At 47.8% G+C, this 20,434-nt stretch overlaps 8 protein-coding genes across 8 annotated transcripts; 4 read left to right on the top strand and 4 right to left on the bottom strand.

The window, feature by feature from the left end:
- Positions 1-1,754: 1,754 nt before the first annotated feature.
- On the top strand, positions 1,755-3,342 carry lepH (Cytochrome P450 monooxygenase; the record flags this gene model as incomplete). The annotated part of the gene is made up of 2 exons (XM_031149790.1): positions 1,755-2,153; positions 2,389-3,342. 2 exons carry the CDS (start codon positions 1,755-1,757, stop codon positions 3,340-3,342), a joined length of 1,353 nt encoding a protein of 450 aa, XP_031005695.1.
- Positions 3,343-4,058: 716 nt separating this feature from the next.
- hpm5_1 (O-methyltransferase) lies at positions 4,059-5,618 on the bottom strand (the record flags this gene model as incomplete). Its single annotated transcript, XM_031149789.1, has 5 exons — positions 4,059-4,372; positions 4,541-5,018; positions 5,080-5,183; positions 5,255-5,378; positions 5,445-5,618. The coding sequence occupies 5 exons, from the start codon at positions 5,616-5,618 to the stop codon at positions 4,059-4,061; spliced, it is 1,194 nt and encodes a 397-aa protein (XP_031005696.1).
- Positions 5,619-6,129: 511 nt separating this feature from the next.
- Positions 6,130-6,501, top strand: LHYA1_G004833 (uncharacterized protein; the record flags this gene model as incomplete). Its single annotated transcript, XM_031149788.1, has 3 exons — positions 6,130-6,165; positions 6,225-6,256; positions 6,330-6,501. 3 exons carry the CDS (start codon positions 6,130-6,132, stop codon positions 6,499-6,501), a joined length of 240 nt encoding a protein of 79 aa, XP_031005701.1.
- Positions 6,502-6,699: 198 nt separating this feature from the next.
- Positions 6,700-7,440, top strand: tdiE_4 (putative methyltransferase; the record flags this gene model as incomplete). Its single annotated transcript, XM_031149787.1, has 2 exons — positions 6,700-6,764; positions 7,017-7,440. 2 exons carry the CDS (start codon positions 6,700-6,702, stop codon positions 7,438-7,440), a joined length of 489 nt encoding a protein of 162 aa, XP_031005702.1.
- Positions 7,441-8,969: 1,529 nt separating this feature from the next.
- On the bottom strand, positions 8,970-11,015 carry het-6_2 (Heterokaryon incompatibility protein 6,OR allele; the record flags this gene model as incomplete). The annotated part of the gene is made up of 2 exons (XM_031149786.1): positions 8,970-9,335; positions 9,357-11,015. The coding sequence occupies 2 exons, from the start codon at positions 11,013-11,015 to the stop codon at positions 8,970-8,972; spliced, it is 2,025 nt and encodes a 674-aa protein (XP_031005699.1).
- Positions 11,016-11,882: 867 nt separating this feature from the next.
- Positions 11,883-13,323, bottom strand: fal1 (ATP-dependent RNA helicase; the record flags this gene model as incomplete). Its single annotated transcript, XM_031149785.1, has 3 exons — positions 11,883-11,944; positions 11,991-13,031; positions 13,236-13,323. 3 exons carry the CDS (start codon positions 13,321-13,323, stop codon positions 11,883-11,885), a joined length of 1,191 nt encoding a protein of 396 aa, XP_031005700.1.
- Positions 13,324-13,664: 341 nt separating this feature from the next.
- sap61 (Pre-mRNA-splicing factor) lies at positions 13,665-15,208 on the top strand (the record flags this gene model as incomplete). Its single annotated transcript, XM_031149784.1, has 2 exons — positions 13,665-13,754; positions 13,802-15,208. The coding sequence occupies 2 exons, from the start codon at positions 13,665-13,667 to the stop codon at positions 15,206-15,208; spliced, it is 1,497 nt and encodes a 498-aa protein (XP_031005673.1).
- Positions 15,209-16,589: 1,381 nt separating this feature from the next.
- On the bottom strand, positions 16,590-18,842 carry LHYA1_G004828 (uncharacterized protein; the record flags this gene model as incomplete). The annotated part of the gene is made up of 2 exons (XM_031149783.1): positions 16,590-18,323; positions 18,423-18,842. The coding sequence occupies 2 exons, from the start codon at positions 18,840-18,842 to the stop codon at positions 16,590-16,592; spliced, it is 2,154 nt and encodes a 717-aa protein (XP_031005672.1).
- Positions 18,843-20,434: the final 1,592 nt, after the last annotated feature.

Here is a 20,434-nt window from a genome sequence, read left to right as displayed (position 1 = left end):
GCCCGTCTGCGAAGTTTCTAGTTCGGCCACTGGAGCGAATGAGCTTGAGGTCGTGGGGTTACGGCTTCCTACCGTCTCGAGCTCGGGAGATATAGGCGAGACTCCACCAGCCCCTCATAGATCGAGTCCGAGATCGCAAGCAAGGTGGTCGGATCCCATGTCTGTCGCAGCGGTAAGTTTTATCAGGAGGGAAAGTAAAATGGAGCATCCGGGTCCTCAGACACCGCCGAAGTGGGGCAGGGGGAACAAAGCATTGGGAGTTGGCTTGGTCGGGAGTAAAACGACTTCGATAGTGGACGGTCAAGAGAACACTGAAACTGGGAGGGGAGCCGCACGACCTGATAGCTTGGGACTATACGATCAAGATGGATTTCTAAAAAGCTCTCCGGGAAAAGAGAAGAAGGAATCTGGGAGTGGTTCGAAATTGAGGAGTTTCGTGATGTAGTCTGGGGGCTTGTAGGTTTGGCTTTGCAGCTTCATATTTGAGGTAGTTTTCTTGCCTGTTATTAATTTTTTCATGGCTTGTGCTATTTAATTGGTGTTTGGGAGTTTCGAAGAGAGTACCGTTAGCGCTCAAGGACATCCATTTTGGTCTTTCGGCAACATTCTATTCTATACTTGATATAATCTTTAATTTTATCACTTCTAATTTTGAACCTATAAGCACAGATTCACCTAATGGCTTCACGGGGACAGCGCACATGTGACAGAAGGTTTGCTCTAAAATAATGTCATTTGACTGGGGTATCAATGAGGAGCACCGAGGTGGAGGCGGACTTGGAGACAAAGATACTCATGGGCGACGAAAATATTAGAAGTCATATGAAGAGAAATTTACTTTTTTGTGTCTTACAACAGGTGTAATTCTTTAAGCAGCTAAAACATCCCTCATCGCCGTCTCACTTCTTTTGCACACTTTGCTTCGCGAAACAAATTAGAGGAAATAGTCTTAGTATACTTATAATAAGATGTATACACTTCTTTATATATTTAGGTGTCGTGGTTATAGAAAGTTTAGGCCTTGAAAAGTAAGAGTTTATACAAGATAGTAAGTTCATCCATGGGACTTACCAGGCAGTGAGTGGATGCTGTGATGGAAGGAAATAACGTGGATGTTTTTACTCTCGTCCCATGGATAATGCATCGCTTGTGGAAGGTTCTTTTCTTTGATAAAGTCCTGATCGAGGGCGACGATGCCGAGCTCATTGGCATATGGTACGATCAGCGAGTTGATAAGGATCGTCGTATATGCAAGGCATCAACGTTGTGTGGCGTCTCCGGCACTTGGTTGGAGGATTTGAATGCTTGATTCAACTCGGAAGCAGGGGCAGATCCGGCATTCGCTTAAAGTTAATCTCAGCCAATTACCTGCACATCATTAGCTATTATCTATGCAGAATTGCGGATATTCCCATGGATCTTCTGTTCATTATTCAATATTTATCCGAAGCATCACAGTGGCACAGTATAACATGCACATGCTCAACTCTTGCCTCGCATTAGTCATTGTTGGTAAAGTTGGTAAAGGCAGGATGCATACAAAACTACCAACCTAACAAACTTGACCATGAAGACTGTCGCTGATATCCAACATCAGAGCATGGTAGCTGCTCCTGCCTCTTTCAGGACACCGCAGTAATCGATCTTCCGCTTGCTGATACCTCATTATTCTTTTCAGTCTGCTTCGAGTCTCATGTTCACGCGATCTTCCATACCTTCTACATTTACCCGACTTCGTCAGAGCTAGCTTAACAATGCTAGACATTGGACGCCTCGTACGCCTGGTTCTGATATTAGGCCTTGCAAGCACCACCTACATTCTCTATCGTGCGTGGGAGACACGTCGAGTCCGACGAGCGTTGGTACTACAGGCTGGCTGCAAAAATGTAGCCCAGTATCCTCATGAAGACCGTCTTTGGGGTCACGATCTCATGCGTCAACGTCAAGAGGCAATCAAAGAGGGCCGGCTCATGCCTCTCTACGCCAAACAATTCGCTACCTATGGCAAGACGTGGGAGGAAAACTTCATGGGCACTCGCCTTATCAATACTGCGGATAAAGAAAATATTCAACATATAGCGACCACACCTGACCATTTTGGCCGTAATTTCTCCCAGCGCGGCAGAGTTGGCTGGCCGTTTACGGGGCGTAGCGTTATGTCGACTGATGGGGCCGAATGGAAGCATTCTCGGAATCTTAATAAATCCAACCTTTTCACGCGCTGAAATGTCAGATATTGATGGCTTGGGCCAATATCTCGACCGTCTGATCTCGTTGATACCTGAAGATGGGCAGACTTTTGATATTCAGCCTCTGTTCTAGAAATTGGTAAGATGATGAGTTGGCTAAAAGTCATGTCATTAAGCTGATGCTGACTGAATACTCCAGTTTATCGACATATCAACAGAATTCTTGTTTGGCAAGTCCATGGACTCGCTACTTCCAGACAATCCCTTTGACTATGAGAAATTCTACGCAGCACTAGAACGATCACTCACCGGACTCATGCAGCGGCGACAAGCAGGCAATATGCGCAGCATTCGTTACGCATATGATCCGGAGTGGAAACAAGCCTACAAAAAGGTACATGCTTACATAGACGAGCGGGTCGCAGAAGCATTAGAAAAGACCTCATCCTCCTCCTCACCAAACGAAGCCCCAGAAGGCAAACAAAGAAAATACGTGCTTCTTCAGGAAATGGCCAAGCAGATCCGCGATCCTATCGAGCTCCGCTATCAAATCATCGGCGTTTTCCTTCCGGCCCGTGACACCACTTCCACCTTGCTCAGTAACGCTCTCTTCAACCTAGCCCGGAACCCGCACATCTGGCATCAATTGCGCCAAACAGCACTGCAACTCGACCCGGAAAAGCTAACCTTCGAGTCTCTAAAGTCTCTCAAAGACTTCCGCAACGTCATCTTCGAGACTCTCCGTCTCCAAGGCCCCAGCGGCCGCTCCCAAACCGCAGCGAAGCGCGACACCGTCCTGCCCCGCGGCGGTGGTGCAGACGGCCAGTCCCCCATACTAGTAAAGCGCGGCACACACCTGTCTAGCAATGTCTGGGCCATGCACCACGACCCGGATCTGTACCCCTCGCCCTTTGTATTCAAGCCCGAGCGCTGGGCCGGAAAGCGCCAGTCCTGGGAATTCGTGCCGTTCCTCGGGGGGCCGCGCATCTGCCCGGCCAACCAGCAGGTCCTGACCTATGCAACGTATACGCTTGTGCGGCTCACGAGGGAGTACGCCGCGATTGAAAACCGGGATCCGGTGCTGCAGTATGTTGAGTTGACGAAGATGACAACGAGGAGTCGGAATGGGGTTAAGATTTCACTGATAAGATGACTGGCATATGTGAAAATGCTGGAGAGGTATGCCACAACTACTAGAAATATGATAGGAACTTTCTTCCAGAGCGCCTGTGCTATAAGCCGGCAGCTTACTAGACAAAAGTACTCGTCTATTGCAACGCAAAGTACCTATGCCCAATCAATAAAACTTGCAGCCGCTGTGGCAGGAGGACTCTTGGGTCGAAAGCTTCGAGTAATTTTCAAAGTCCCGCTATGGAGAAAAGAGGGACGTGACCCTAAACAATAGAGGTTGAATGCAAAAAGACGTCATTATACTGTATCTTAAAACGTTTAATCTGATGAAAAATTTGCAGTTTGAGATTTGGTGCAATGCAATATAGTACTATACCTAAATGGCGAGAGTAGTTCGACATCTTAGCTTTGTAGAGTAGGAAATAGTCAAAGTGTTCCAGCATTCCAAGGCTATAACAACTATTGATATTATGAGGAATGGTGCACGCAGGAATACTCTCGTGTTCTTTCCCAAGATGTCTGGGGGACCTTCGTTTCAAAAAAGAATAGTTCGCTGAGGGATAGAGGGTTAAAGGTTTCGCCTCCCCCTTTTTTCGCTCGCTTACACCCTCTTTAACGCAGCGACGCCAGATAGATACTGTACATCGTGACTGTACAAACAAGTAGGTATTTATAATAATGATTCGACAAACAACCAATCAAACGAGCTAAATTCCGAAAGCAAGTTTGATTAATCGTCTATTTCAAATGACACTCGATCACAGTCTGACTCCCCAGCTTATTCCTCCAGATCTTGACCAGCTTCAAACCAGCAGAATCAAGCAAAGTCGAGAATTCCCTTTCGGAGCGTTCTTTCCCGCCTATGATGAGCATGCAGAGATCCATCCAATACACAGTCTTGTCGACGCCTTCAGGCACGTCGGGCACTACCATCTCGCCAATCAGAAGTCTCGAGTCGGGCGCCATTGCTGCCGCGATGTTTTGCAGGATTTTGCGACACTCGGCGTCTTGCCAGTTATGCATGATTCGGCGGAGGTAGTAGATTTGTGCGTCTGGGTGATGGTAAGTAATGATTGCAGAATTAACGTACCAATGCCGCTGAAAAGCCCAATATTTGGGCGGAGGTCATCGTTGTAAATCAATACGTCAGTAATCAAAAGCCGCTTGGCACCAAGTGGAAGACAACAAAGTCCTGAAAAGATAGGTAGAAATGAGCTTACTCTTTACAGGTTGTGATTGGAAAAAGTCAATGACCATCTTCTCCACCCCAGGTATCTGCTCATCAGGTACGGCATCTAGAACCGCCTTGCGATCTTGTAGGATGACTTTTCCCTTACCCATGTCTCCACCAGCAGCCTCGATCTCTTGCTTGATCTGCAGTAGACTCTGGCCTCTTCCACCAGCCACATCGACGATAAAAGCTCTAGAAGGATCCGCATCGGCTTTGAGGAGTGAGGTAAAAGGAAACATTCCTAGGACAGGCAAAGCGCTTTCCTGCGTTGTCATGGCGGTGTTGAATCTCTTCAACCGGTCTGGATGATCGAGTAGGAATTCGTAAAATGTCTTCCCTTCTGCATCATTGCCCCACGAAAATGGCGATTGCCTGGGGTTGAAGATCGATCCGGGCTCGTGAGTTGCTACGTACTCAGGCATTTTATATGCTATGGGTGCAATCTCGTCGACGCTGAAACTCGTTATCTTTCAAGACTCTAGATCCTGATTTAGGAACGTGTACTTGCCAGAGATCCCAGAACTCTACCTCGGCAGTATCGAGAAAGGCTAGAGAGCGAGAAGTATGCGCATATACATCACCACCGAGTGCTTTCAGAACGCCAGTCGAGGTGAGAACTCTAATCAATCGAGCTGATAATGTCGATGATTAGCTCAACCTGACGAGATTGAAATTTCAGCTGTCGACAAGGAGAGCAACATACTCAGAACTTCTTCATTTGTTCCGGTATTAGCAGCGAGTTGTTTTGAACTGATACTACCCTCACGTGGTATCTTCTCCAAGACATTCATTTGGCGCAAAGTGCGGACGGCAGACGTCTCTGAGTACTACCATTGTGAGCTTTGATGGCCGATTTAGGGCGCAGAAGCTTCTCGGCGGCAGATGTCTCTTACATTAGTGAGCTGTCTGAACATGGCCTCTGTGGGATCCTCCAATTGGTAATGCAATGCTTCCAGCTGTCCAAGCATATTGACGCGTGCAACATGGTCAGGTTTGTCGATATTGTACCCCTTTGCTGCCGCGAGCAGGGCCTCAATCGAGGCCACGAGATTTGCGTTAGGGGACATGGTTTTGAGGAATCAATTGAAGACTTGAAGAGGTTATAGTAGACTGATTTCTTGCATGAACGAGCCAGAACAAGCTACGATATTCCCGCGAAGTACCTAAGTGTACGTCCGTGCTCCGTAAGTGGGATGATGGCTCTGGTGGCTCTTACTTAAACCAGTACAGTACGGAAATAGGTATTTAAGTTTCAGTGGTGGGCCCTCACCATAGAAAAAGCAATTGAGAAAAGTAGAAGGAGGTTATGGTATACTTATCGAGAAGCATGACTCCAATAATATTGACTGGAAAGTGAAATACTCAACATCCCCCACGACGAGGATCATCGATGCGGGGTACACTGTAGGGGAGGGGTACTGTACGAGTACGGACCGTGCCGCAAATATGATGCGATGCCACTCAACAATGTAGAGGGAGCAATTATTGCGCTGATCGTCGAGTAACCCCCTCTCTTCTACGCCGAAGTTGTCAGACCGTTCCACAGACATACTCCCGATTCTACAGTCTATACGTACGATGGCAGCGAACAATATCGAACCGGATGACTTTGATGTAAGCTGGGCAAAAAGCCGCATGGGAGGGAGGGTATATATATGTTAACAACAGCATAGTTTGACGATGAAGGCGCGGACTTTGGCTCAGCGTATGTCCCACCAACCCGGCCCACCATATCGTGGAACGTGTTCCTGCAGCTGACAGTGCATTTACCCGCATAGCGAAAGCTCCACGGCATCGATTTCCTCAAGCCTGGTGCAAGGCGTTGATGAGTATGGAAGAAGATATGCGTCATATGGGAAAGCAGGCAAGAGCACCTCTGTCGCGCATGCGCGCATCTACATTTACAGCTGGCAGAGACTAATATTTGGCAGAGTATGGCATGCCGATTGACGAGGAGGAACTGGACCGAATCGACCTGAAACATCGACTGTACACAATGCTGCTGGGCGAAAAGTTGTTCCTGGCTCCAATTCAGCCGAACCCACAGCGAATATTGGACCTTGGTACAGGCAGTGGTAAGCCTACGTCGATATCCTCAAGACACTCAGGCGTTGATGGTTCGACTTGAAAGGCATCTGGGCGATAGACATGGCAGATGCCTATACATCAGCAGAAGTGCTAGGAGTAGACCTGGCACCTATTCAACCGCAATGGTAAATATATATCCGCCCGCTGCATGGCTCTGCTGATGGTGCGCAGGGTTCCTTCCAATTGCCGCTTCGAGATTGACGATGTAGAAGAACCGTGGACGTACGGGCGCACATTTGACTTCATCCACGCCCGCGACTTTCTCTTCTCGATTCTTGACTGGCAAAATCTCATCAACTCATGCTATGAGTATATCCCCCCCCTCTTTCCATGCTGTATATCATTTGGTATTCCTATGCTGAACCATCTGCACGTAGGAGCACAACCCCTGGTGGCTATACCGAACTACAATGCCTCCTTCCAGAAGCACATTGCGACGATGACAGCACACCCGCCGATCAAGGTGTCCGAGAATTCAGCGACAAAATCTGTGACGCCTCTGAAATTGCCGGCTGGTCGCTCCGAGAACCAAAGAATTACAAAAAGTACATGGAGAATGCCGGGTTCGAGGACGTGACGGAAGTGCGCTATAAGGTGCCCACATCGTCGTGGCCCAAAGATAAAAGGACAAAGATGTTAGGTGCTCTTGAAATGCAAAGTCTGCTTCAAGGAGCATCGGCATTCAGCCTAAGAGCCTTTTCCAGGGCGTATGGCTGGACGCAAACGCAAACAGAAATGTTTTTGGTGAAGATGAGGAACGACGTGCGGGATTTGAGATATCACACCTACTATGAATTGTGAGTATCCTTTCGCTTCAACATATCGGACGGTTCGGTTCTTCAAAACGCGAGACCACATACTGATTTGTCTCGATGTATAGCATTGTATGCTATGGCCGGAAACCTGGATCGATTCCAGAAGCATCTGATTCTGCGGTTAGTTTAGGAAACTACGGCGAATGATGAGTTGGAATGGGGCAATAGTTTGCATGCGATAGACTCACGCGACAAAAATAATGAATACCCAGGATAAGCCCCGATGAAGAGGATTGTGTTGGGGTAGGGAAGTTTAGAGCACCATTCGAGAGAGCTCGCAGATATACCGGACTGGGATCAATAATTCCCACACCGCTGGAACACTTTTCAGTATACCAAAAGGTACGTAGAGGAGAACTGCAACATAACACAGCTCTAAAGAAAGCCCCATTTTACCAACAAATCGATGCCTTCTGGTGAACATACCAAGTATAACGTCCTCAAGGCTAGAGCCAGGTATCGCCACCGGAGAAGCGGCAAATGGGTCCCATGTAAAGCCTTTTCTAGACGGGCAGGACAGACTCCCTCCCTCTGTCCCTCAGAGGAGTCGAGATTGGTGCCTATCCTATCAACATAAAACGGTCCCCAAGAACCATCTGCGTATCCCAAGGCCAATTGCCCTCAATCGCCGTTTCGGGGACAAATACAGCTTCACGGATAAATTGGATTGACCATCCCGTATCCATGAAAAGATGTATATGGTAAGAAGTGAATTTAAGAGGGCGAGATGTGTTATTATATATTATATTATATATAGAAAGATTAATACTCCACATATCATGTAAACCCAATATACAAATCTTCATATTCAATTGTTACACAAAGTCCACCTAATGGGGATATAAACCCCGCTCACACCTTCCACCATCTCACCCCATGAGATCCAACAACTTCTTTCCTGTCTATTTCTATTCTGATACTCTCCCTTAATCATGCAACTAACAGTTCCATGCTATTTACCAGCTCAATCGCTCAAATCTACCTACCTTCCAAGCAACACCTTATACATGCGCATCAACTAGTTCAGCCAAGCAAAATGTAGAGCGTTTATGCATACGGAGTGATGACAAGCCAGCGGCATGTTCTAATTTCGTGGCGAGACGAGCTTTACTGTATGGCTTTGGACTTTCAGCTCAGCTCCGCTCGAGGATCGATTGACTACGGAATACCCTTTTTCCTTTGTCATAGCAGGCAGGGTGGGATCTATCACTCAAGCCTCAGGGGATTATGGGAATTCGTGTGGGATGCTGGGGGTAATAAGGTCGGTCGGTGTTTTATGAGTGAGTGCTACTGTGCTAGGGTTGAATTTCAAGACTAGATTACTAACTTGAGATATTATTCGTTGTAGATGATTCGAGTTTGTTACAGTTTTGTTTTGGGGGAAAAGGGGGAAATAAGACGCTCTGGCGCTCTGGAGGGGTGGAAATTTCAGCATTCAAGTGCAAATTGAGAAGATTTAGCTTCAGGCAAGGTTAGATCTATGGACCTAAAATTCATGCGTGTTCCTCGAGAGTCTCAATGGAGCGCAACAATGTGATAATCCCTCGGCCCTGTATCTTCTATACTACGGTGGTCTCTCCTGTTGTCAAAACCATCTCCAATGAAGGTATAATGGCGAACGGGCAATCGAGCTGTTGGCGGCAGTCGCAACGGCGGACGGCCAAAGCTTGGCCGTGACTTCAAATGAATCTCGATAGGAGACCTTAAGCTAGATTCCACAGACAGGTCGACGGTGCCTTTGTATCCTCGAAGAATAATAAGGGCTGGATGTGAGTTGCTTAGAAACAAATGATCTCCTTTTTCAGCGCATGCTGGTACTAATGCATTCAAGCTATTCTCCAACAAAGCTACACGACGACCTTCGATGATACTCCTCTCGCCCTGTATTCTAGTGGATCTCACTAAATAGTCCGCGATTGTCCGAGTATTTATAGACCCAGCATCTGAAACCCCCAGAGCCCATAAGATGTTCTCTTTCAAAAGGCCACTCATATTGGCGTAGTAGTCACGCATGTTCCGTTCAACTAAAGGGAGCAGGACTCCATGCCCTAGCTTTTGCCGCATTCGCCCGTAAATCGCTCGGTATAATAAAATATGCTTCTCTGTAATTAGCCCAGTATATGTAGGTATATTTGGGCGTCCCTTATCAGGGTCATTATCTGGCGTATAGTCCCAGTTGTGTAGATCTATCACCTGACTGGTACTTCGGATACGAGACAAGGGGTACCCAGGTAAACCAAGGATCGGGTTTCCTTGGACAAACGTAGGAAACACGTGTTCACTAGGTATGAAGTGGGGCGCTTGTATCAACCCACTGATGGGAACGATTTGTTGCTGTTCTCGCAATGTCCAGTCTGGTGCCCATGATGCCAGGCCGGGCAACCGAGCTTGTGGACGGGTCGTTTGGATCTGATGAGCGATGGACAGATCCCCTGAGTTTTCAATAGCCCTCTGGGCAAACTCATTGTAGACCTCTGCCACCGTCTTTTCGTAGTCGATAGTAATGTCTTGTCCTGTCCAGTTCGAGTCAACCTGTGAGACAGCACGCACGGAAGCTGAACTCTGCTGTGTTGACACTAAATTCGATTGCAAAGGACTTGAAGTCGAATCCTTGTGTTCCAAACCTTCCAAGCTCAGAAGTGTAGAAGCTCGACTTATTGCTCTAAAGTCAACTTGATCTCCACTGATATGATTGACCATTCCGATGTGGGCGAATATCATATCTCGAGGATCTTTGGCACCTAGTCCACTCCGTGAACGCACTAGATCAAGAAGCGTCTGGTGCTTTTGAATTAGTTTCCTGTTGATGTTGCCAATTTGAATCTTCTCCCGCGCTTCTTGCATGTCCATCATGAGTTGCTCGGTCTCGGGAAGTTGTGGCTGTGGTGTACTGGTAATGTTTGCCCGCGAATTCAGATATCCGTCTATATAAGACAAAAAGCTTGGGAGTCTTCCCCAGTTCACGCGGGATTGACCGCATTGAATTATTGGGTTTTGTGACAGTGCCAACTCCTGCAGTACCCAGACACGGGTAAACCAAGTCCGAGAGAGGATTGAGGAAACGATGCAGCTTTTGATGGTTTCATCATAGTCCAGAGGATCAAGAGAAGAGTCATCTTTCAAGGCCTCCATAGCCCGATCCGAATTTTCGTCGGATTCTCCGAGATAGATGATAGTGTTTCTCGCAGCAGCGTAGATAGACCCCATAAACCGAACCTGCTGACTTCGCTCTTTCGCATTCTGCTGGTTGATACAAACAGCATCCACCCAAAGAGGAAGCTCTTTTGACTCGTGTCGAATAGAACGTAGAGCACGGACGAGATTGGCGGTCACGTGCCGTTCGACTCCCTCTACAAATATTCTGCCTTGTTCTTCCTCATTACCCCAGACATAGGACAGTGCAATGTAATGAAATGTGAGATCATTTTGACACTCAGATAGCGTGGTGTGTTGAAGATTACAATGTATTTCGTCGTCTTTGGAAGCTGCTCGAGGCTGAAGAAGCAGAAGCCTGATCGAGTCTGAAGCTGTCAAGTTTTTGTAGCTGAACTCTGCAGACATGTTGCTCTCATCTCACAACTAATGTTCTTTGCAGGTATTTCCGGGGAAATGGAGAGGAACAGCTAAGTGCAAAAGTAGGTGAAGAGTGAAGCTGTTGTATTTACTCAGGTACCCAAAGTTGCTGACTGCTGACCAGAGTTCGCTTGCATGACGCTATTCCTAGAACAGTCCGCCTAGCGGCAAAAAGGGAGTCAACTAAATTGACTGTGATTTCTAGAAGCAAAGGAGCCGGCCCTTCTTTGTTGCTTTCGCTGACCGAAAAAGCCGTTGAAGGAGGAGTATGACTTGTAAGGAGGATGTTATATATGGAGAAGCTATGAAAAGCCTGCAGCAGTTGTGCAAAGAAGCGCAAACATGGCTCTTTGAGCAACGAAACCGAAATTTGAGATTGGCACAATCGAAAGGCAAGGGGTGGCATTTGCTAGATTTGCCTATCATAGATTCATCGCACTTTCAGCAATGATGTCGTGCATATCTGAGCCAAATTGCATAACGGACCAGCCAATACCATCATTTCTGAGGCGCCGGAACTCTCATATGCAGAGGTGTGGATGGTGATAGGTAAGGAGGGGGGGGGGGGGAAGGGTGATTAGGTTGCTTGATGTAATGAACGGAAAGACAACTTCCTACCTATCCAGCTTGTACTACATCGCAAAGTACATACGTGAGAATCATTTTGATATTTGCATCTAACAAGAAATCGTGATTATTAGCAATGCAAAGAGAAGCAAGACATGGAGTAGAGTACCCACTTTCGTGGACATTGCCCTTTCCTCCCACTAAACTGTGTGCCTGGAGTGCCCTCGCACCTGCACGTTCTACTTGTATTTTGTTCGCTCCAAGAAATCACCCGACGAAAGCAGCAACCTAAGAAGTAAGAAGATCCGCAACATTCATTGGCATCTCATCGATCTGAGTTGAGTAGTATACTATCTCTCGTTAGCTTTGACTTGAGTACCGAAAACTTGGACATACACTCAATATCGCGCAAAATTCTGACATCCTCACTAGTCACGAAATTGATCGCAACACCCTTCCGTCCAAAGCGACCACTTCGACCAATGCGATGAATATAGTTCTCACGATTACTTGGCAAGTCGTAGTTGATAACCAAAGACACCTGCTGAACATCTATACCACGAGCCCAGACATCAGTGGAAATCAATACCCTCGAATTTCCTTGACGGAAGTCTTGCATGATACTGTCTCTCTCCTTCTGTGGCATCTCTCCGTGCATTGAAGACACGGTGAAATTGGCCTCTCGCATCTTATCGGTCAGCCAATCAACCTTTCTACGCGTGTTGCAGAAAATGACTGCTTGTGTGATAGTAAGAGTATCGTAAAGATCGCAGAGAGTGTCGAACTTCCATTCCTCCTTTTCAACCGCAATAAAGTATTGCTTGAGACCTTCTAGGGTCAATTCATCACGCTTGACCAGAATGCGGACAGGGTCGGTCATGAACTTGGTCGTCATATCAAGCACATCGTATGGAAGGGTAGCGGAAACAACGACTACTTGGGTCGCGGGAGGGAGATATCGGTAGACATCGTAGATTTGCTCTCTGAAACCGCGGTTCAGCAGCTCGTCAGCCTCATCGAGTACCAGCATCTTAATATTGCGAGTTCGAAGGTTTCGGCGGCGAATCATATCGGCAACACGACCTGGAGTTCCTGAGACAATGTGTTGGCCGTATTCGAGTTTGCGGATATCCTCTCCAACGTTGGTGCCTCCAATACACGCATGGCATTGGACATTCATATAATCCCCTAAAGCCATCACAACCGACTGAATCTGGGTCGCAAGTTCTCGGGTAGGGGAAAGTACAAGGGCTTGAGTTTCGCGGACAGCTGTGTCGATAACTTGCAGCATACTGATCGAGAAGGTCGCAGTCTTACCAGTACCCGATTGCGCCTGGGCGATGGTGTCGCGACCTTTACAGATTTGCACGATGGCGCGCGACTGGACAGCAGAGGGTGATTCATAGCCGTATGCATAGATGCCACGGAGAAGATTTTCTGGGGTTTATTAGCTTGTTGGAGTTGGAATCGGCGCATGAAGCCTTACCCTTTAAGTGCACTAGAGGGTAGAGAAGTTAGCATCTATTATCATTGAAGATTGAATCGTTACTAGAAAGGAAAAGAGTCCATAGCATAGAGAGCCGGAGATCATAAGAAATCTAGATGTTGAGCCCGAGGGAGACAAGGAGAGGCTATTCTTACTGTCCTGGAACGTGGGAGCCACGGTCACGTCCTTGGAGGTGGTGAACTCCATGCGCTCTTCAGCTTTGCGATCAATTCCGTCTGCCATAATTGCGGTGTGATTTGTTGATGGTAGAAATTTGATATGGTTTTGCAGATTTTGTTTTTGTCTTGCGTTGCAGTCGCGAGCGCGAGGCAGATCTGAAGTAATCTTTAGCGCTGCGTTAGTGTGGTCTGGGGAAGAGGAAGGCGAGGCATGGCATGGCAAAAATGATTGGCGGGCGCAACAGTGGTAGAGCCTCAAAACTTCACAACATCAACACTTGAACACCATCCACTCACAGCTATACGACAGCACCCTTTCCTAGACGGCTACATACTGTCTAGGACAAGACAGATATAATACAGCCATTGAACCCTACCTGTTACTGATCCTGGAAAGCTGCCGCCATGATCTTAGAAGAGCAGAGATTCCTCCACGAGGATCTCGAGAGGCTAGAGCAGGCCATCAGCGACCGTGTTGCTGAAGAACCTCGTCAGGTGCGTGTTTTATCCAGTCACAGAATATCCAGCTAACATCCTACCAGGCTCGGGAAAGGTTAAACAGAGACCATCAGATCGCTGGATTCCTCGACCGCATTCAAAACCAATCGGAGCGATTACTCGATATCTACAATGATGCAGAGGGTACGCGGAGTAAGGAGATCCAGTCCATATCCACCGGGGAGCCTCTGAAAGAGTTCTACAATCAGCTATCCGACATCAAATCATTCCACCAAAAATACCCCAATGAACCTGTCGAGAATCTAGAGAGAGCGTACAAAAAGAAAGCTCATGTTGAAGGCGAACCTACAATTTCAGAAGTCGATAACATGTTCACTGGAGAAGAAGCATTTGGCAAATTCCTCGATCTTACGACCGTTCACGAACTCTACCTAAATCTACCTGGAATTAAGCGTGTCACTTACCTCCAATACCTTTCCACGTTCGACTCCTTCAGACCCCCGAGCTGCAACATCAAGCGACCGGATAAAATGACCGATCAGTATTTTGGTTTTGTTGGTCGGCTCGCGGATTACCTGGAGAGTTTCATGCGAAGAACAAGACCTCTCGAGGATCTCGGTAAAGTTTTCGAGAGTTTCGATGAAGATTTTCGCAAAGCCTGGGATAACAATGAGGTCGAGGGGTGGCAACTAGAAGCACCGGTGCCTTCCGAAGGCTCGAATGGTGGAGATTTATATTGCGCGGATTGTGAGAAGGATTTCAAGAACGAAAATGTCTACAAAGCGCATCTGACGGGAAAGAAGCACATTCGGGCAGCAGAATCGAGAGCAGCACGGCAAGCCGAGGCAGGGGCCGATACCAACGGATCATCGACTAGAGGAACGTCGACATTACGACTAAAGGAACGTGCTATCGCGGAACGAGAGTACAGGGTCAAGCGCCTCGCTGCGGCAATGTCGCAGGAGAGAGCTGATACCAAAGTCAATGTCGAGCGAAAGCAAGGTATGACGGAACGTGAGCGACAGATGGAACTGGACGCACTTTTTGTGGAAACCTCTGCTGCAGCCCCTGAAGATGGCGACTCTGGTAGTGAATCAGACAGCGACGAGAAAATTTACAATCCATTGAAGCTACCGTTAGCTTGGGACGGGAAGCCTATTCCGTTCTGGTTGTACAAGCTCCACGGTCTTGGTGTCGAGTTCAGGTGCGAGATCTGTGGCAATTACGTGTACATGGGAAGAAGAGCTTTTGATAAGCATTTCAACGAGGCGCGTCACATTTACGGGCTGAAATGCTTAGGCATCACGAACACGACTTTATTCAGAGAGATCACTGATATTGCCGATGCGGAGAAGCTGTGGGAGAAGATTCAGCGGGACAAAAAGAAGGGCCGGACTGACGAAACGAGCGTGGTTCAGATGGAGGATGCTGAAGGCAACGTCATGCCTGAAAAGGTGTACTATGATTTGCAGAAGCAAGGCTTGCTATAGAGCTTTGCGATGGGCCCGATGTAAAAAGTACCAATGTAACTTATTAATCCCAACCCTTTGCGTAAGCTAGTGTCGAAACTTGGGACCTAGTGGTGCTACTGAGCTAGCTGTCATTCTGTCACTTGCTGCTATTTTTTCTTGGTGCCTTTCAGTAGTACCGCACAATCAGAGTTGCAATAAGTCTCCTTATAAAAATCCTTCTTCCCCTCTGAATTTTCCAAACTTTTACCTTTCTCCTCTGCACACACAAGATTAAATCCTTTCTTCTCCCACATTTTTCCACGGAAATATTTCTTCCAATTCTACCACCAATACAACACAACACATCATCAAGATGAAGTGTACCCTCATCTCCGCCGCGGTCCTGCTCTTCTGCCACGCAGTCCAAGCAGCGCCCGTTGCCCCAGCCGCAGACCGCCAACCCACCATGCCCCGTCCAATGCCCTCCTTCATCGCCGCGGCTCTCAACATCGACTCCGTGCTCGCCGGCAACATCCTCGTCGGACGTCAGCACGTACACCCACATGGACAGACACTCTCACCCATACCCGTCAAAGGCCCCTCGCCCGTCGATGTCACAGCCGCCCCAGCGCTCCTAGAGCGCATCATCCCAACCCCACCCATAGGCTCCCCCGCGCCGACATCTTTGTCCATCCCGACCGAGCTCAGCGGCATGCACCAACGGCCTACCTTCACCTTCACGGCCGAGCCTGTCTCTTCCCAGACATCTGCACGCCCCCCTCCCCATTTCGGCATGCACCCGGCCCCGTCATCGTCGGCTCAACCTTGACCTTTGAGCCAGAGCCAGAGCAGTCTACACCTACGCCTACACCTGAACCATCGGCGCTGGAGGCGCGATATCTCCCCCAGCCATCGCAGATCGTGGGGCCGCATGGCGTTCCTGTCTCTGCCATCTAAACTCGAACTGCTGTCCACAATGGCAAGGCGATCCCTACCCCGCCGACTGCCAATATCTGAGATGGACGCTCGAATCTATTCTAGGGCTGGAGTTTGTTGCTGTCAAGTTGGATATGGAGTTGGTATTAGCGTCTGGTGTTTAAAAGAGAACGGCAAGGACATCATTGGTGTGTAAAAGAGAATGGCAAAGGGGTCATTTCATTGGTGTTTAGGGTGCCAACTGCCCAAGGGTTTTCCTTTATGGTATAGTTTGTAAAATCCATGCATTTGCTGTGTGATAATCATTGGTGGTAATCTAAGAAGCTCATCGCAACCCATCCCATAAATATAACGCTGTCATCCAACCACTCCGTGAGTATGTGTTCCAGAACAGAAAAATGTTTGTAAAAATATCATCGCAACCTCCGCCTTCACCATCTTCACCACACCATATCATACACCTCACCTCTCATCCAACGCCACCTCAAACATTCTCCTCCGCTGCCGCCACCACCGCCTTCTTCCTCGCATCCTCATTCTCCTTCTCGCAAACCTCACATCCACACCCATCATCAAACCACTTCAACATCCACTCCCTCTTCCCCGCCCTACTCACTCCCTCCCAATAGCCACCTTCCTCTCCCAATCCCAACGGATCGCCCACATAAGATATCTTCAACTCTTCTCCCTTCTTAATATCTCGATCTGCAATGCAGATCACGCTGCTCGACCCAGGCTTCTCAACTTCTCCCTCAGCAGTGCCAGTGCGCAGCCAAGATATTTCAGTTGCGTTAGAATCGGGGACCGCGCCGCCATGCCATGTGACATTAGGCATGCAGGAGTGGTTGAAGAACAGATAATTCGGATTCACGTTCACTTGATTGACTTTCTCGCCTTGAACTGGACCTGCGGGGGTGGAGTAAGTGAGCTCAGTGGATGCCATGTTTGCGTTGTTCTCGACTCGCCAGTAAATGGTCTGGATGACCTCCTGGGTGAAGATTTGCGAGGAGAAGACGTCAATGCCAAGCTGTAGCAGGATTTGCGTTGGTGCCACGACATTTTCGAAGAACTGCCAGTGGTGGGCCGACTCAGGTGTTAATATATCAGGATGTGGGTAGTTGGCTGCCATTCTTGCGACTAAGGGGTGCTGCAGTGGGTGAGTAATTGCAGACGAAGAGGATTTCATATCGCTCAGGACAATGGCTATAAGACGTTTAAACATGATAGGCCTCCAGCGGGAGCCGTACTCGCCATTTTCCCCCAATGCTCCAATCAAACTTGATGTATAGACCCAATCAAATTCCTTCCCGCAGAGCAACGAGTGGTACCCATCAATGGCATTATTATGGCACTCTTGGCTACAATATGCCACACTTTTACAGCAATCTGGGTGATGGACGTCTTTTGGGTTGAGATACGGCATGCGGAGAGAGGCATTGCAGCCATCACACCAATCGAGTTGGTTCGACCGAGCATCTGAGATACCAAGGAGGGTCCTATCCACAAGAATAACCTCATCTTCCTTGATATCACGGGTTGCAAAGATCCCAAGCGGTCCGACATCTTCGCCCTCCCTCTTAACTCGTTTCGTCGGGGAGATTCCCTCGGGGCCCCAAACGACTGATCTGACTTGAGCATTCTCACCAAACTCCTTATTAACATCTCTCACCAGAGCTGGTGTGCGCCAGAAGAGGCTTTCATCTACCCACGGATATCTCTTCTGAAAGATCTTGCCGCTTCTCGTCAGTTCCCGGACATTCTTAGGTTTACAACCCGCTGCAACGAGCTCTTGGTGGGCCGTCTTGAAGTCTTCTAGCAGCTCCTTCTTAAGTTCGAGCAATTCGGGATCGCCAGGGAACTCCTTCAGTGCCTTTTTAGCCTCTTGAAGCCCATCCCAAGAAGCACTGCAGCCCTTCAACCCATCCAAAAGAAGTTGGCTGGCTTGTAGCCTAATCTCCTTGAGCTCTTCCGCAATGATCAAGCTGGATGCGGTTCGAAGTCTAAATTGGATGGCTGTACGGACATCATTGGCGAGGCTTGGGAGAGAAGTGATCTGGGCGGTGTCCGAGCCAGCTTGTACAAGCAAAAGGGCCCTATATGCATTTGCGACACATATGTCTGTATAACCCAGTTTGCAATCTACGCTACTGAGATCAACGTATATGGATGGGTCATATGGTGACCTGGTGAGGTCGTCGAGGAGGGCCTTACGCCAATTCTTTACTGGTTTGAGATTGCCCTAAATATGTCAGTCATCGCAACGGGGTGAGATAATGAATTGAAGCTGGAACTAAAGCTTGAGTTGAGTGATACGTACAGATGCTTGTGTATATGCTGCTTGTGTGGCATACACTTGGGAAGTGCCCATCCAGTCAGCATCAAGATTTAGCCTTTTGGCTAACTTCTTATCAGTCTCCAAGTTTGACTTGGCCGGATTCACAGTAATCGGGGCTTCAAGGACTGCGTCCGCAATCTCAGTCTCCAGCTCACAGTCTGATAATGGCGGACTCGGCAAAGCCGCAAGACTGGTTTCACTGGCCACTGCCTTCTTACTGGTAGCATTTGACAACTTCACAGCGTCCTCTCCATTGCTCCAAATAGGAGGGCCAAGGCCAGATTCAGATATAGCGCCATTCTGGTGGCTGCTCACTGGAGAGCTGTGGGAGCTATAGATAGTTGACGCGTCAGAGCTTGAGTTGGCATCTTCATAAACTGGCGTCTGCGGAATAAAATGCATGGTAAAGGAGTAATGATATGTTTATTGAGGTGCGTATGGTGGGTAAAGCTTGCTTGGTCCCGATTGTTTCCGTGATTTCTGTTTCAGTGAATTAGCATATTTCTACATCGTGAATAAGACTGGGGCTGTTCAAGTGAGAGGAAGGAATGCTATGTATCTTTATGAAGTTGAATGTGATTAAATCCATTCTCCAGGGCGTTTGTGCCACGAATCAGATGCAAGCACCCGTGGCCGGCCCGACGGTAAATAGAGAGACAGAGAGAGCAAATCAATGCAGACTTAATTAAAGTGGCTAGGCATAGTCGAGGATGTGTATCGCAGATAGAAGAGAGGAAAAAGGATGTTATCATATTACGTTTTAGGGAACATAACGTACCTGTACTTCGTGTCTTGCAGCAGCGTCGATCCGATTGGTCGGCCTGAGGAAGGGGGCCGTTAGCGAGAGCCAATGCCAGTGAAGTCGAAGAAAAGCCACGGCAATTGATTGTTTCAAGTAGCTGTCGTGAGTGTTGTGTGTTTAGATGGAAAGGAAGAAAGAAAGGACTGCAGCAACTCGAAGTCAGCCGCTGCTATCTCCTTGAAGGTATTCACTTGGCTATTGATAGTGGAATGCAGAGCAAAGAGTAATCTTTGTAGACGCACCTTGCTTGTATGAGAAGCAAAATTCAAGAGAGTGCGATAATGGTGGGGGAGTTGTGAAAAGGGATGGGTAGTGTGAGATTGGCGGTGGTGATAGTGATGGTAATGGGTCAGTGATGTCGATGGTCGTGGTTGTTGGAGGGTTGGAAGTTGGAGGAGAAGGTTTTATACCCACCGAGACTGCTGAACGCTCTTTTCGAACCAGTGCGAGTGAAGATGTCAATTTCTTAAAATGGCTGGTCATTCATTAGGACTTCGCGAACAAACTTTCCCATCGAGCGTCTTTCATGAGAAACTTGGGTGAATCAAGCGAAGTGGCCACTTGAAATGTTTCTTGCAAAAGAGTCCCTTTGAAGTATTTATCCTAATAACTTCAGGTGATTTGACTTCGTGATTGCACGGGTTGCGGGGATGAGATACCGATCAGGACAACTCGCAAATTAAGTCAGACCGCCCTAGAAGGATGGTTTTTTTTTTTGGTCTTATGTTTCAATTGTCAGGCGAAGGCGCTCAGTTGTCAAGTACGTCTCGGCGTAGCAAAAAGTTGGAGGGACAACGCCTTCCTGGAAAATTAAGTCTCCGCCTGATAATTAGGGGGCGTGGGGTTGTCATAACAACTGCAAAATTACAGCAACTCTCTGGTTGACAGCAAAGGCCTAGGTTAGTAGAGTTAAAAAGAACTCGTGACTTTCGAGACCTCTTCCCAACTGATATCTACTTGAAATCAATACAAGATTCTTGGCACTACGCGACTCGTGAACTTATATGAAAGTCGCGCTCCTAAAATCTATCTTTCCCAACGAGCTGATTCAAATTATCACTCTCGTAGATGTAAATCTGATTTTATAAGACCATGACTTGAAAGAAAACGGCTTTTCTTCCTATAAGAAGTGAACCGGGGATTGGAAAAGCTAGCAGTAGAGACTTAGAAGACATAGATTCAAAGAAATCCG

The sequence above is a fragment of the Lachnellula hyalina genome (assembly GCF_007821495.1).
Source record: "Lachnellula hyalina strain CBS 185.66 chromosome Unknown contig00059, whole genome shotgun sequence".
NCBI lineage: Eukaryota > Fungi > Ascomycota > Leotiomycetes > Helotiales > Lachnaceae > Lachnellula > Lachnellula hyalina.
Note: the sequence above shows the minus strand (reverse complement) of the source record. Positions and strands in the feature narration are given on the sequence as shown.